This window comes from Callithrix jacchus, chromosome 7 (genome assembly GCF_049354715.1).
Source record: "Callithrix jacchus isolate 240 chromosome 7, calJac240_pri, whole genome shotgun sequence".
Classification (NCBI taxonomy): domain Eukaryota; kingdom Metazoa; phylum Chordata; class Mammalia; order Primates; family Cebidae; genus Callithrix; species Callithrix jacchus.
Window position 1 is genome coordinate 108,887,260 of NC_133508.1, and position 17,131 is coordinate 108,904,390.

A 17,131-nucleotide genomic window follows, 5' to 3' on the forward strand; every position below is an offset into this window, starting at 1 on the left:
TCGGGAGGCTGAGGCAGGAGAATTGCCTGAGCCCAGGCGGTGAGCCGAGATTGCGCCATTGCACTCCAGCCTGGGTAACAAGAGCGAAACTCCGTCTCAAAAAAAAAAAAAAAAAAAAACCATAGAGAAAGATTTAGAAAAAGTCATGGGTGATGGTAGAACTCTTATATAGACTTAACAGAAGTGAGGTTTTATTTGGTTATCAAATTATGATTAAATGCCTCCTATCTCAAGGAGAGTTGGGAACCATAAAGGAAAAATATGGCATAGTTTGTATGTCAAGGACCTTAGCTCTACCTGAAAATCTGAACATGACATTAAGATAGCAGACAGGTCCCTTCCACAACACATCTCATACTGCCTTTGTCAAGAATGGAGTTTTATTGATATATATGTCTCAGTGTGTGTGGGTGGGAGGGGGCTCTGAACCAGACTGTATTTCTAATCTTCTCAATGCTTTATGTATGTGGAACATGTTATCTGTTCTCAATACGTTTACGACTGAAGTAATCTCACACTAAAAATTTTCAGCATTGTACACAATACTGTTTGGTGTTAAGAGTGTGAAAAATCAACACTTGGAAACATTTAAGCATTTTGAAATGTATATATCAACAAATCTTTACAGCAATCCTAGAAGGTAGGTGTTATTAGTCCCATTTTATAGATGAGAAAACAGAAGTTTAGGAAGATTAGGCTAATTTACCTTGCACCATCTGATAAAGTGGAAGAATCAAGACTTAAATATAGATCCTCTGACTATTGGAACCCTCCCAAAGTACCAATTGACTCTCAAATCACTAAGTAGACACCAGGATATTGTATCTAAGTTTAGAGAGACAAATCAGAAATCATGAGTGCTTCAAGAAAATTGAGTCAAGCCAGGGAATAACACAAAGGGAGCTAAGCAGCCAGGTGGTGTGTGGCACCTATGCGAAGAAGAGCCAGGTTTGATCCAAGAGGTGAGTCTAATGGGGTAAAAGTTTAAACAAAAAAAAATATGCTATATGGATATATCTGTGGACCAGAAGCCTCTTGACTATCTATTTGGGGCTTAGTTATGGCTTTCAGTGCAGCCTGTTAGAACAGCTGTGTCCAGATTCCCATAGAGTTAGCCTCTCAGGCTTCTTGGAGCCTGAGATGAGAGGCATACAATAGGTTCTCTCCTCCTTCCCTGCTCAAACTCTCTCCAACACACACACACACACACACACACACACACACACACACACACACTTTCAGCATCAATTACTGTTTGTTTTTCTTCCTCTAGATTCTCTAAATATTTAGATGGAAGAAAGTCCCTCCTCTAGTGTATATTCAGAATATGGTCAAGAATGGAAGAAAAATGCAACCTACCCAAATAACAAGAATGCAGTAATTTAGAGTAATTCTAAAATTCTCTCTAAAGTTCAAGTTCTACCAATGGTATGGGGTTACTGTATTCTGCTTGACTTGGCCAAATCAAATGCTTCCAATAACATCAAATACTTATTTTTCTAACATCATTTCAGTTTTAAGTTTTCATATATTTGTGTGATTTTTGATTAATGTCCATCTTCATCATTAGAGTATAAGTCTGTTAGGGCAAGGTTCCTGGTTGATTTTGTTACCCATTGTATTCTAAGCATGTACTATAGTGTTGGATATTTTATAGGTATAGCGTAATTGTTGCATGGCTTGTCTGAATGAATTATGTTTTTATATTTTTGTAATTCTTAGTTTTCTCATCTGTGAAATGGGAAAAATAAGCCAATCACAAAGTGTTAATGTTAAAATGCTTTAAAAATATTTAATGTGTAATATGTATGCACACATATGCCAATGCAGTAGGCACTGGATTATTATTATTATTGTTCAGTGATAGAGTCTGTTTCTTAGAACAGATACATTTCCTCTCAGTTGGCAGAAAGATATTAAATATTGAGCATTCAGGAAATTATTTTTAAAGAAAATATCTCAGAAAGTGACTGAAAAGATCATGGCATCATGATTTCAAGATGTGCCAAACTCAGTATCAATTACATGTGCATCATCAATCTCATCTTAGCTTTTCACAGATTTAACAAAAAAGAAAGTGAAAGGGAGGAGGAGGAGCAAGAACTGCTAGATACCAGAGAGAAATGAAAATTTATGTGAACATGCTGCTATGGCAACCTACTGGTTTATTGTACTGCTTGATACTTAAGGCTTGAAAACAATATGATATCATGTATTCCTAGGAACAGGCTGAAGAATATCATGCATCACTGTTTTAACCCCAAAGGGTATCTATCTTTAGTTGTACATTTGAATAAATTAATGTTATTATAATGTATTAGGACACTTTAATTAATCTAGACTTTATTAAGCTATTTAAAATGTATGTCTTATTTACTTTATCAATTTTAATGAAATTAATAGTTTTAGGTTAGAGACCTTTGGGCTGCTTTGCTTGTGACAGTTTGATTCGCATGGGGAGGATATTTTCTTTTAACCCTACATTAAATAAACAATGGCTACAGTACAGGTGTCAAGGCTCCCTGACTTCTGTGAGTTCCTGTATCCCTGACAACCCGGCTTATGACTGGATTTCTCCCCACCACTTGAACCATTTTTCTAATATCAATATGCCCATAATTTTATGTAAAATATTACCCCATAATATAACAACACAACCATTACTTAAAAACTATATTCACAAAGAAAAAAGTCCTGAGAAGCCAGAATTGAGCAACAGAAATCAGCTTCCATTCTCTAATCATATATTTGGTTTGCAATGTCCTGCAATCTAAGGTGACAAGATTCATTTGTACTAATAGTCTCCCATCAATTTGAAAGAGTGTTAAGAATGGTTCTACTTTATAATTAGCAAAAGGCTATAATGCAGTCTTCCAACAGAGTGTATCATTCATGCCAAATACCATGGCAAGTGCTGGGGACATGATAGTGAACAAAGCAGAATCCTCATTCCCAAGTAGATTAGAGTGTAGCAGGAGAGATGAAAAAGTAAAATGAGTTGAGTTAAATAAGTGCTTTGTTAGATGTGAGCCCATAAGAGTACATTTGAAGAGCTCCCTCCTTGTAGTAGCTTTCCTGGAGAAGCTGACATCCCTATGGAGACTAAAGGACTAGGTAAGGGAAGGCTGACAGCCGAAGGCAGCCAGGAATTGGTATGTGTGTGGAAGTGGCTTACAAACAAAGGGGCCAACATGTGAAGAGGCCTGAAAGAGAGAGCTCATACCACAGTCTGAGAATGGAAATATTTCATGATGGCTACAGCTCCTATTGTGAGAGGGTAGAATGGCAAGATTCATAGCCAGAGAGGAATAGAGGGGACAGAATGTGAAGAAACCTAGATTCCACCCTTTGTTGTTAGGACTTTATTCCAGGGACAGTGAAGAAACACCGACAGGCCTCATACATAAAGTGTAAGATCAAATATTTATTTTAGAAAGATCATTATGAATTTTAAAAATTGTGGTCCCTCCAAAACTTTTTTCCCTGTGTTCCAGCCTCAACCAATGGGTTCATTCTTTACCTTGTTGTCTAGACGGAAAACACAGAATTATATTCAAATTGTCCTATCCTTGTATCCAATTAGTCACTGAAATATGCAAATACTACCTTTCATCTTTCTTGCTTTTTAACCACATCTCCAATACTCTAAGCCATATTTTAACTTTCCCATCTATTTCTCCCAACTACTCTGGCAGTGAGACATAGAAACTGCCAACAAGCATACACAAAATGCTCAGCTTCACTAATCATCAGGGAAATGCAAATTAAAACCACAATGAGATACCATCTCACACCAGTCAGAATGGCTATTGTTAAAAAGTCAAAAACAACAGATGTTGGTGTGGATGTCGAGAAGAGGGTATGCTTGTACATCGTGGGTAGAAACATAAATTAGTTCAACTTCCATGGAAAACACTATGGAGATGTCTCAAATAACTAAAAACAGAGCTACTATTTGGCCCAGCAATTCCACTACCAAAGGAAAACAAATCATTATGTTAAAAAAGTCACTTGCACTTGTATGTTTATCACAGCAGTATTCACAGTAGCAAAGTCATGCAATCAACCTAAGCATCCATCAATGGGTGATTGGATAAAGAAAGTGTGGCACGTATGTTCAATGAAATACTATGCAGCCATATAAAAGAAAATCATGTTCTTTGCAGTGACAAGGATGGAGTCAGAGGCCAATATGCTAAGTGAAATAGTTCAGAAATAGAAAATAAAATATTGCGTGTTCTCCCTTATAAGTGGGAGCTAAGACTTGGCTACACATGGACATAAAAATGGAAACAATAGACACCAAGGATTCCAAAAGTGGTGAGGGTGGGAGAGGAGTGAGGAATGAAAAATTACTTACTGAATACAATGTTCACTATTTAATGTTGGGTACCCTAGAAACCCAAACCTCACCCATGTAAATGTATCTGGTGAATCTAAAATAAATAGATTACTTTAGCTAAGCTACTGCTACACACAAAAAGGAGACTAGATTGTTTTACTACTCTTGAAAATCCCCTCAATAACTTCCCAATACCTCTGAAATTCAGTCCAAATGCCTTGTATTATTTAAGACCCTCCAAGTCCCACCCTAAGGTGACTTTCTAGCCCTAACTCCTCTTATATGTGATTTCATATCCTGCACACCATGACACTTAAAAACCTTCTGTGTAATGCTTACATGACATTGATCATGTTCTTCTCTTGCCCATGATTATTCTTAACTTCTTGCAATGTATGAAAGTGCTGTTCATCCCTTGGCATCCAGCAAAAAAGCAACATTTTCCCTGAAGAAGTATTCTATAACCCTCAGATTTGAGTTGAATGGGCTCTTACTGTGTACTTTCACAGGACTTCACTTCAGGTTCCCTGAAAATTTTCTTAGTATTTATTTCATTTTGTTGATTTTATGACAGATTCTACACAATTAGAGTGTAGAATCTGTTTGCACGGGATGCAAACTGGAGGTGGCCCGTTTCATTTTTGTTTGACTGACCCAAAGTTTTCAATAATAATATGTATTGGTGTCTCACATGGGCATGTACTCTTCAGTTCCCAGTAGTTGAAATGCTTTCAGTTATTTCATATATTTATTTACAACTCTGGCCTTGAATGTTAAAGTCATCACAAAGGTGATGACAGTTGTACTGATAGAATATTGTTATTAAAATAAATATCATCAAATGAAATGATATAAAAAAACATGACATAGTGTAATCGAATAATGAGATAACACTAGAAGTGCAAGTTTCTTCAATTCAGCACTTTTTATTTCCTTTTCAAATTATCTCACAGATGAATGAAGAAGTGAAATTTTTCAAATTAACTCACAGGTGAATGAAGATGTAAAATCTCAAGTTAGAGGAGAAGATCACTTTTAACCTGAAATGGTAATGAAGTTATTTCTAGTACTCTTCTAAATTAAAACATGTAACTGCCTACTTTGGTAAGAATCACCTTGTGAATGATAACATGAAAGCAAACGAGAAACAGACTGTACTTCTGGTCCCTTCTGAATAATCAAAGTTGTAATGTAAAATCTAGAAGAGAGATATCCTGACATAGAAGATTGGAAATTAGGTCTGCACTTTCCTTTAAGTCTTTTCACCTTCAAAAAATACAGTTTTTATTATCATATGTAATCTGGTTAGAATTATACAAGGAATGAGTAAGATAATATGTAGTGAGTTGTAAAATATGTGTTACAAGATTGCAAGGTCAGCAGATGAGGTAGAGTTGCATGTCCTTAAAATTGCTCTTGAAAATTCCTTAACATCCTTGTTTCAAACTACCATACTTTAAGACAGTTTCCAAAATGGAAAGCAACTATCTCAACGTAGAAATAAAATGACTTGTTGGAATGTGAGAAAAAAATAACAGAAGGTCCATTTATCTCATTTTTAAAATGTTCTCTGTCTCAGGTAATTTAATTCATGAAGACACTAGTTCAAAAATACACAAACTTAAGTAGAAATTAGTATGCATATTTTGATAGTTTTTGCTATATTTTAGATTTTATTCATAGGAATATATGTTTTTAAAAATGTTGCTGACCCCTGCTTTACATCACTGTTGATGGGTGAGCACTAGATAAAGTAGCTGGCTTTGTTTCAGAGCCATGTTACTTTAAACACACATTTTCAACATAAAACCTTATGAAAAATAGAGAGATGCTCACAGTGTCAGAAATATACGGGAATGAAAACCAATTGAAGGAGCAGCCAGGTACCTATCTCCCATAGTATGTATTTTTGAAGCAGTAGAGTAGAAAGTCATGCCATTTAACTATATGTGTTATCTATCTTTTTCTGGCTTCCTCTCTCTCTCTCTCTCGTAGCACCCCATGCTTAAGAATTAACTCTACCTAAGTGAAACAATGTGAACATTTTGCAAAGCTATCACATATAATACAGCCTTGAAAATTATAATGTGTTATACAAGTGTAATGTATTCATAATTTTGACATAAACACACTGCATAAAAACAGCAAAGAGAAAAGAATCCTACATACAAAAGAATTTTAACTCATTTCACTGGTGTCCTCAAAAATATAGGAAGGGGAGAAGATCATCTCTTCCACAGTCCTGCAGCAAAGTGAATACTCAAATAAAATGTATAGCTTGCTTAGACAATCAGGTAGTAAATATTTAGAACAGAAAAGAGGGGAGGAATGGTCACTCCTCTTTATTATGATTTCTCAAGCTCATGTTATCACTGTAAAATCAGCAATGAAAAATAATCATTATATAAAGTGAAATTTAATATTAACCTGACTGAAAAATGTCACCATGCCCCTGTGTAAAGTGAACATGACATACTCTCCATGGTTGACTGTAGGTATTTTCTTGTCTATTCACTGGTAACTGCATACATTTTGTATGTGTCTATGCATGCATATTTTATACACATAGATAACTAACCCTTCTCACCAAGGCAAAATGATAATGACATCACATTTTTTTTCTATAGCCATGCCATAAAGAATGATTTAAAAGTATATAGGCTAAATTTGAAATACGTTGCTTAAAAGACAAGATTTTATAGGCCCCACACTGCCAAATGCAAGACATTCCATTTTTTTAGGTACACAGCTTTTAATGTAATACATAATTGATAATTTTAACATTTTATCATATACTTCTTTTTCATTCATGGGAGTAATTTATATTTACCTCATTTGCAACTTTTTTATTCCTATCTTAAATTACGGTGGAGAAATAGGAAAGAAATACTGTTGTAACTAAAAAATTCCAAAAAAGCATTTCTACAATTAGCCCTTTGCCTAAAAACAGCCAAAGTAAGTAAAATACAATTTTTAAAACCTATGTGTTTATTTAATATTTTATTTTTAATATTAAAAATAATAATTTTACATATTTATAGGGTATAATGTGGTGCTTTTATATATATATATATATATACACATTGTGGAATGATTCAGGCTAATGTATCAGTTGTCTAAAAGCCTGGAGTAGTTAAAATGGTCATGAGAAATCAGAAAGCATGTATTTCTAGACCCCAGCCTTCGATTTGGGTTAATGCAGAAAAAAAGGAGGAAATTCAATGGTGCAAGCAAAATAGCAAAATTATTATCTACAACAAGATGACAATACCATCTTCACAAAGTAATACAGATTACTGATTTTGCAATACCTATTGAAATGCCAGTGTATTAAAATTTATGTTTTTAGCCTTAATCCTAAAGTAATGCACTATTCTCAAATAAAAGATTAATTGAATTTTATATCATCAGAAACATTTGCTTAATGATACTTTGGATGTTCTGAAATTGTCTTTTCACTGCATATGTATATAAAGAGTATATTTCTTCTTAACAACATTCTATATTATTAAGGAAAAAAGTTTAAAAACTTGGCTCTCTGTGTAACTCTAATTTTCCCAAGACTTAAATAAATACAGAATAAAATTAAGCCAATTGATACTCTTTATTTCAGGTGTGCTGAAAGAAACTAAGATGTTAAAAATGACTATCTTATCCTAAGAGGTAATATTTTAATAACTAATATGTAACATTAGCCAGTCTTGTGGCAGAATAAACTAAAAGCCAAATTACTAATATTTCTGATATAAAAAATATTTAGATAATGCATGAGAGAGACAGTGTAGGAGCCATCTTTGAACATGGCATCAGATGATATCTGTGTCTCTGTGCTGTCCCCATCACATTGACAATTTCAGGGCATCCAAAGTACAATTAACCAAATTTTTTGATGGCATGTAAGCACATTGAATAAGGTTGCCCCATGTGACCAATAACATATTACAGATATGACAGAACATGACTTCTGAAACTAGGTTATAAAAGATATGGCAGCTTCTATTTAACTCTCTCCTGGTTCCCTAATACCGAATGAAGCTCGTTGCCTGTGGTGACATCCATGTGGCAATTAACTGAGTCCATCTGCCAATAACTAGAACTACTTGCTGGGCATGTGGGTCAGTCATCTCAGAAGCAGATCCTCCAGCCCCAGTCAAGCCTTCAGATGATAGCACCAGTTGACATCTTGACTGCAATTTGTGAGAGACTGAGTGATAATCACCCAGCCAAACTGCTCCTGGATTCCTGACCCACAGAGGCTGCTTGAGATAGTAAATGCTTATTGGTTTTAGCTGCCAAGTTTTTGGTTAATTTGTTACTTAGCAATAGGTAACTCATAATGGCATCAGATACAAGGGAAAGAACATGGGCCGAGAGGTTATCACATCTAAAATGGTGACTTGATGTGACTTAAAACTGAGTGCTTTTCAGGTTAAGTCTCTTGTGTCTCAGTTTTGTCATCAGTAAACTGATGATAATCTTATCTCACAGAGGTCTGAGGAATAAATGAGATAAAAGAATTCAAAGAACTTGGAAAGTGTTTTTTCCTCAGTAAGCATATGTTTCTTTCTATTCTTTAAATTGTGCTTAATTTTAGAGTCTTTTAATGGTTTTAAACTGATTGCTCTCAGTAGACAGAAATGGACTTTACAGGATGTTGAAGAACTGCTGGCAGAGATAGGGCTATGGATGTTCAGGCACTGCCTCTGGTTTTTGTTTGTGTTTACTTGTTTATGTTTATCTCGATGAAGAGTTGGCTTTGAAGATTTTGATTTAACAGAAATGAATATTTATAAACATTCCTTACATACAAGTAAAGCCATTGTATAAATTATTTCTGAGTATTTATGTAAGCCCCAAATCATAAAAGATCTCTAGGAAACAAAACTCTACATCTTGCAGATATAAACTATTCCTCTCTGATAGGGTCTCTGACAGTTTCATGTTCCTAAAGACCTCAGAGGTCAAGAAGACAACTCAGAAACATGCTGTATGTTTCTGCTGTGTTCCTCTTGACTCCATTTTCTGTGTTGTTGACTAAATAAATTCAGAAATTATAAGTGAGTGTATGTGCAGTTACTTATTTTGCAAATCCATAAACAACCCGAAATGCTTTTACCCTTGGTATTTCACATTGACAATTCAAATTAGTTTTGATAGACTCTTAAAGGCCTTGACCTAGACTAGGTGCCATAGTATAGGGGTTAAACCCTTGGACTCTGCATGAAGATTTGTAAGAGTTCCTGGGTTTAAATCCCAGCTCTGTCATTAACTGTATGAACTTGTGCAAATTATTTAAAAGCATTCTATGCTTTGGTTTCCTCAGGCAAAAGTTAAGAATAATAATATTTACCTTACAGGTTTGTTATAAGAGTAAAATGGGTAAATATTAGCAACTTAGAACATTACTTGTCAAATAGTAGGTGTTGGCTAAATAGATAGCTTTTTATTTTGATGAGATAAATAATTGAACGGCCTGGGCCTTTACGGTGAATCTACACAGTGAGTACACGCATTCAGCAACCAGAATCCTCTTCCCTACTCCCTGCATATGCTAAACTTTGCTTTGCTTTAATTTTGAAAGGAAATTATTCATTACCATGATATTTGAGAATTTGAATATTTCCTGAAATATAACCCTAAAGATGATAAATGTATGTTTCACTCTGAACTGAAAATATGTTTGCCTTTTACAAGTGCATTTGATTTTCACAGCTGCATTTTTCTAGGTGTGTGTGTTGGGGAGGACATTGATTGGGGAGAATCAATCTACCTTTTTCTTTTTAGCAAATGGTTCTGAACTCCTTTGAAAATCTAATAAAAGCTGTAGTCCATCTGTACAGCAGGAAAAAAAATCACTGAAGCTATGATTGTGGGCACCAATTGGTCCTTTTCTATATTTACTATAGGCCAAGAAAGTGGGCTGAGGATTATTGTAGCTTTTTTTTTTTTTGACAATGGTTGCTGAATTTAGAAAAGAGAAAAAGAGAGAGCAGAAAAGAAAATCCAGGACATTGCTTCACAAAGCATTGGAAACAAAATGGCCTATAACAAAGGAGCTCTGATTGGTAGCTTTTAAGAAATTAATGACACAAATTAAAAATGACTTTGAAAGATATGTAAAATAGTCTGTGAGTGTTATTTATACAGTGTTTTGTAGAGAACCAGCGATTTGGGGGACTCCTGCGATGATGTCCTAATTTAGAGGAGGGTTGTGAGCAGGTAGAATTGAGGTGCCATTTACCCAGCATCTAACAGAGAAGTGCTGTGTTCATAAATATACTTCTTGGGCTTCCAAATAAGATTGTACATGAACTATGACTTCCATAATTTACAAAGGATTGAGAACCACTTTTCTGGATATTTGTCCATATAGATAATTACAAACTGAAACTTCTCAACCTGTGCTATCAAAATCTGAGAAAGGTTATATTGGCAGATATATAATCTTGTAGAGTGAAATGAGAGTGACCATAGACCAGTTTATCTAATTCTCAGTACATAAAAATATAGAGTCTTCCACCAAGCTACAAAGAGGCAGATTTAGATTGGTAAAACATATAAATTAGTAAAAAGAATCTAAAATGAAATGACAAAAATTATAGAAAAGGTTGAATATAAAATAGCTCAAAAAATTTCTAGGTAAAATCAGTCAGAAGAAATGAGACTTATAGGGATAGTCTTCCTTATTATTAAGTTTGATTTTAAGGAATGATATAGTCTTCCACAAATCTTTTTATTTCAAATCCAGAAAAAAATACCTGCTTATATGACATACATTCTTATCCTTTGTGGTAATATCTAAGTCCTTATATAATTTCACCAGTTTTCTGTTCAGATATTTAGCTGCAATTGGTTATGAGTCATTACATAAGTAAATAATATTTGGATGTGTTCCTACCCAAAATCTCATCCTGAATTTAATCTTAATTGTAATTCTCATGTGTTGAGGGAGAGACCCATGGGAGGTGATTAGATCATGGGGGTAGTTCTCCTATCCTGTTCTTGTGATAGTGAGTGAGTTCTTACAAGATCTGATGGTTTTATGAGGGGCTTTTCCCCCCTTTGCTTGGCATTTCTTTCTACTGCTGCCTGGTAAAGAAAGATGTATTCACTTCCTCTTCCATTATGATTGTAAGCTTCCTGTGGCCTCCCTAGCCATGTGGAACTGTGAGTCAATCAAATCTCTCTCTGTTATCAATTACCCAGTCTTGGGCAGTTATTTATAGAAGCATGAAAATAGAAATGTTGCACAGTATAGAACTGCCAACATTTGGCTTTTTTTACTTCAAAAGTGGCGATTTCATATGGTTTAACCTAGCATTTTCTTGAATAGATCCCTCCCTAGTTTTGAAGCAGAATCTATACAGCATAGATAATTTCCTCTTCTCTGCATTATATCCTCCAGTTCACCCATAGGAGTCCTGTGCTTTTTTGATGGCTTGATAACAGCAGTTGAAGAGGTCTGAATGATTCTACTGCTTGAAAGTAAAGAGAAAGTTGTCAACTCCTGACTTATCTTATTCAGTAGCTCCTGCCAAGGTTTTTGGGGCTTCTTAAAGGGGTAGTCATACAGAGTTGAACTTAGAGCAGTGCTAAAATCCCATTGATGAGTCCTTTAGGCATGTATTTTATCCCCTCTACAGTCTCTTTGGTGATAGAATATCTAAAACACAGTATCCTATAAAACAAAATGTTAAACTATCTTGTGGGAGAATCAGGCAGTTGAAAGGGTTGAGGCTTATCAAGGAAGCCAGGCAAATACAGCAACTCCTATTGCTTTTGAAGTGCTCTTGTGGAAGCTGTGCTCAAGTCCTTTAAGAGCTGGTTTACTTTCCAAATAAACTGAGTTGCCAGCAAGAGCAATGGTGTGCTGTTCCAGGAGGGAGGGGAAGAAATGAAACTCATCAGTGACTGGGGATTTGCAGGCATTTCTGAGATCATACAAACCAAAGTGGACATTTCTTCTGGATGTTATTAGCTACTCATCCCTCCCACGTGGGCCCCTTCAGTTTGCTTGCTGGAGAGGAGGCTGCTGAGAATCATTCAAGCCAGTTAAAGAAATTGCCTAAAGTAAGTATTTGAAACACAAACACATTAGCTCAAAGTGCTCAGAACACAGTAATAATCACAAAGTCCTTACTTCTTCTCTCCTTTGTACCATTCAAAGGCCGGGGGTGGCACACCTGCACCTTCACATCTTATCAAGCCACTGCGTCCGGGGGTCACGGTGCCAGATTTAATTTCCTGAATAGTAGGAGCAACTGTAAAGGAAACAAACAAACAAATACTAGTAGATAAGTAAAAATAATCCTCAGCAGAAATATGACACACATATATTTTTATTCCTCCTACATTCAAAGCAATCTATGCCTGATAGGCCAATGCATCACATTTTCAGTGTTTTATGCTTCAAATACAAGACTAGTCATTTTCAGCTTCATTTTTCAAGTTGAACAGTAGATGAATGTTTTCAGGGAGTGCAGAGTAAATGCAATACATTTTGGCCTTGCTTCCTATTGGGAAAATGGCATTGGTGAGGGTAACGCTTCATCTGTACTCCAGTTCAACTCTACTGCAGTAATAGTTCTCATCTATTGAGTGATCACAGGGAGCCAGTCACTGGGCTAGGTGCTTTACGTTCTCGATTTCCTCACAAAAAATACTCTAAGCTTGAGGGTATTATCTCAATTTTACAAATGTAAGTTCAGAGATGTTGAATGAATTGTCAAGGTCCTGCAGTTAGTTGCAGAATCTGGTATTCAAGTCAGTCATGTTAACTCGAAGTCTGGTCTCTTGAAATATTCTGTGTTTTTCCCTGCCTCTTTCCTATGCTTTAGTAATTTAGTGATTTTTTAAAATGTAGTTTCTTCTGTCTTATTGTTGTTGTTCTCCCTTTCCACAGATTCAAGATCTACTTTAGGTGTCAATGCCTCCATGTTCTTCACTATTGCTCTAGCTGGAAAAAGTTTTCCCTCCTCTGAGTATCTGGATCTCTCATACCATGGACTTTCTGTCACGTATTGATAGAAATGTATTGTATTGTATCATGTACTATATTTATGCATATGCCAGACTTCCTTTTCAGTTCCTTGAAGACAGGGTTAAATATCCGATTCACCTCTGTATATTCGAAGATCAATACACAGTGCCTAGCACAGGGTGATGCTTAAAAATCTTTTTTTGTAGTGTAACTTTAAAAAAATTTTTTCACATAGTTATTGAGCTGTCAACATGTGCCAGGCATTTCTCAAGGCACAAAGCAGTTAATTGCCCTGACGTGATGAAGCTTATATTCTAGGTAAAGTAACAAATGGGGAGATAGACTATAAGCAGTAAATATAGCAAATACATAGTTTAAATACATAGTTTAAATATAGCAAATACATAGTAGAAGGTGATAAACAATACAGTTAAAAAATAAAAACCCTTATAGTTGCAAGGTAAGAGGAATCAGAGAAGGGAATGAATTGCATTTCAGGTAGGGCAACCTTAGTAGACTTCTTCAAGATGGTAAAATTTGCACAAAGACTAGATGTGAATGAGTAATTTAGCTAGGTAGATATCTAGAGACAGAGCCTTGTAGGGAGAGGGAATAGCTTGCAATAAGACACAGGCTGAAGCTAGCCTAGCTTGTTTAAGAAATAGCAGGATTGGTGTGGCCGACACAAAGCGAAAGAAGGAGAGGAGCAGGAAATAGGAACAAAGAGAAACAAAGGATGGAAGACTGGGTACAACCTCTCAGGTCATTTCAAGGAACTGACTTTTATTCTAAGACAAATGAAGCCCTGCAGAGTAGAGACAAAATTTGATCAGTTTTTTGAAAAGATGACTGGCTGCTGTGTTGAGAAAAGACCATAGTGAGGCTAGGATAAAAGTCACAGGAAAAAGTAGGGGATCCAGTAAGCAAAGCAAATGAAGGTGGTGGCTCACACCGGGGTAGGTAGCAGTGGAAGTGGTGGAAAGTTATTGGGTTTGGGGTCTACTGTGAAGTTGGAGCTGATAAGATTTCTAGACAGATTGAAGTGAGATAGAGAAAAAAAGAGGAGTCAAGGGTGATTTAATTTGGCTTGAGTAGCTAGAAGGTTATTGACTGAGATGAAAAGGACTGTAAGTAGAAGAATTTTGGAGGGGGCTGGGTGTGGTGGCTCAGACCTGTAATTTTAGCACTTTGGGTGGGTGGATCACCTGAGGTCAGGAGTTCAAGACCAGCCTGACCAACATGGTGAAACTTTGTCTCTACTAAAAATACAAAAATTAGCCAGGTGTGGTGGTGGTCACCTATAATCCCAGCTACTTGGGAGGCCGAAGCAGGAGAATCGTTTTAACTTGGGAGGATGGAGGTTGCAGTGAGCTGAGAACAAGCCATTGCATTCTAGCCTGGGCAAGAAGAGTGAAACTCCATCTCATAATAATAATAATAATAATAATAATAATAATAATAATAAATTTTGAAGGTAAACATTAGGAGTTCTATGCATGTGTCTTTTCATAAATATTTCCTTTTCTACCAAGTTTTTAACATACTATAATTCATATTTCAAATAGCATTATAGAAAATTATTCAACAACTAGAATCTTGAAGATACAAATGCTAGTTCATTCAGAAATATGGTCTAAGTTTGCACTCTAGATATATTTGGCGTTTCTTTGGAAAGCAATGAAAAAGTACAGTTTAATGTTTTTCAATAGTCAGTGAATATTTCAATATATGGAAACTATAAATATTCTTACAGTGGAACAGTGTCTTTTATCTAAAAATATACCCTACTAAACACATCATTTTCTCTTAAGGGTGATATTTCTTTTTGAAATTATTGCACCTCTATTTCTCTGTGGTGTTTTTATTCTTATTATTTATAGTTCTAGAAAAAAATTTCAAGGAAAATATTTTAATTATAGTACTTGCTAATAAGTTGGTGAAAAATAATGAAATAACATTTCCCAAAAATGTTTGCATGAGAAATGTTACAAGATAATATAGATACATACATATACACATGCACACACCCAATTGTATATAATATGTATAAAAAATATATGTGTTTTGACCTTTATAATGTATACTTATGTATATATGTAATCTTATATATACATGTTTATGTATCTATGTGTGTGAATGTGTGTGTGTGTATATATATACATATATATACATATATTCACAACCACAAGACAAGAAATCATTTAGTAATTTTAAAATTACTTTGTTAGACAAAGTTTCATATCACCTATTAAAGCTAATGAAATATATTTAAAAATCTATAAATAAAACTCCATGTTTCTGTCAATTATTATGACACTGTTTTGCTCATGACAGGTACAGGTAAGATTGTATTTTCACTATTGTTCTCCCAAGCTTTCATCTCTCTTTCCCAGTCACACAAACAGGTTGTAATCTTTTATGGCATCTAACTATTATTGAAGATAAAATAACCATGTGCAACAGGAGACCATCACAAGCTTCTATTGATAACCTGGTTAGTTTAATTACTCTCTTGTTTGTCAAGGGGACCATGACTCATTATAAACAAAAGCATGAAATCCGAAACATTGCCTGAAAACCTGAGCGTAATGAACCGAAATCAAATCTAATTCATCATTAAAAGGTTTTTATGCAGTACAGTGTGCATATGGTTTGGCACTGGGTGCCTTACCACACAAGTTAAAGAGACATGATCCTGTTATCTAGGGCTTCCTGGGCTACTAGGCCAAACACTGAAAATGGGAAGATACTTAAATTGTCACATGGAAATATGGGTAAGAATGAATAAAAATTAGTAACATTAATAATATGCATAAGAAAAACTCCTAAGAGCATTTTGCAAGGTACAGAGTTAAAGGTCCAAGTGTTGTAGAGTAATCAATATAGAGCGAAGATTCCCATGAAGATGTGGCTCAAATTGTAAACTTGAACTGAAAACCTTTATTGATTTTACCTGGAGACATAAAAATTCTTATTACATATTCATATTACTGTGCATCTTTGGAAATAACTTGTTTAAAAAGAAAAGGATTCATTCATTTATTTATTCTTTATTCATTTTGTTGATTCAAACAAATATTTGTATCAGGAATCATATCAATGAAAAATAATAATAATATTCCTGGCCTCATAGACCTAATATGAAGTGATACAAACTAAGATGAAAACAGAACAGGGTGAAAGAAAAAGAAAGAACAAGATATGTTATTTAACATGTTGATGACAAGGTAATATTTGAACTAATAATTAAATGATGTGAGGAAAGGAATCATTTGACGATTTGTAGAAAATTATTATAGTAAGAAACAGGAAACGCAAAGGCCTTAAGTGGAGAGCATGCTTGAGGTGGAAACCAGTTTAACAAGATTAAGTTTATCATGCTGTTTAAGAAATAGCAAAATGGTCATCATTGCTTGAACAGAATAGGTGAGAAGAATCCAGAAGAGAAGGTGGGGCAAGGGCCTCGAGCCTAGATTCTGTAGGGTAACCCATGATAAAAGCTTTGATTTTTATCCCAAGCTGATAAGGTTTTGCAGATTTTGAGTAGAGGAGTGACATGATTTGATTAAAATCCTGTAAAGATTATTTGTCTGTTGTGTGGAACATGGTCTGCAAAGAAGCAGTAGAGGAAATCGGCAGAATAGCTATGAGGCTGTTGTAGTAATCCTTAAGATAATGAGAAAGTCATTGGCCAATGCATAGAAAGGCAGAAGCTGAGGAAAGAATGTAATTAAATTGATCACTGGTCACATTGGACCTCAATCAACTCATTTTAGTTAACTGGTATTGAATGAGCATTTTCAGTGGAT

The 17,131-nt window shown here is 35.1% G+C and overlaps 1 protein-coding gene across 7 annotated transcripts in view; it reads right to left on the reverse strand.

The window, feature by feature from the left end:
* Positions 1 to 17,131, reverse strand: part of NEGR1 (neuronal growth regulator 1) — a 925,952-nt gene that overhangs the window by 208,881 nt on the left and 699,940 nt on the right. For all 7 annotated transcript variants that reach the window (XM_002750998.7, XM_054236911.2, XM_078332239.1 and 4 more), the window contains one exon: positions 12,483 to 12,603. In XM_002750998.7, coding sequence (XP_002751044.1) covers positions 12,483 to 12,603 — 121 coding nt within the window. The remainder of the gene's footprint in view (positions 1 to 12,482; positions 12,604 to 17,131) is intronic.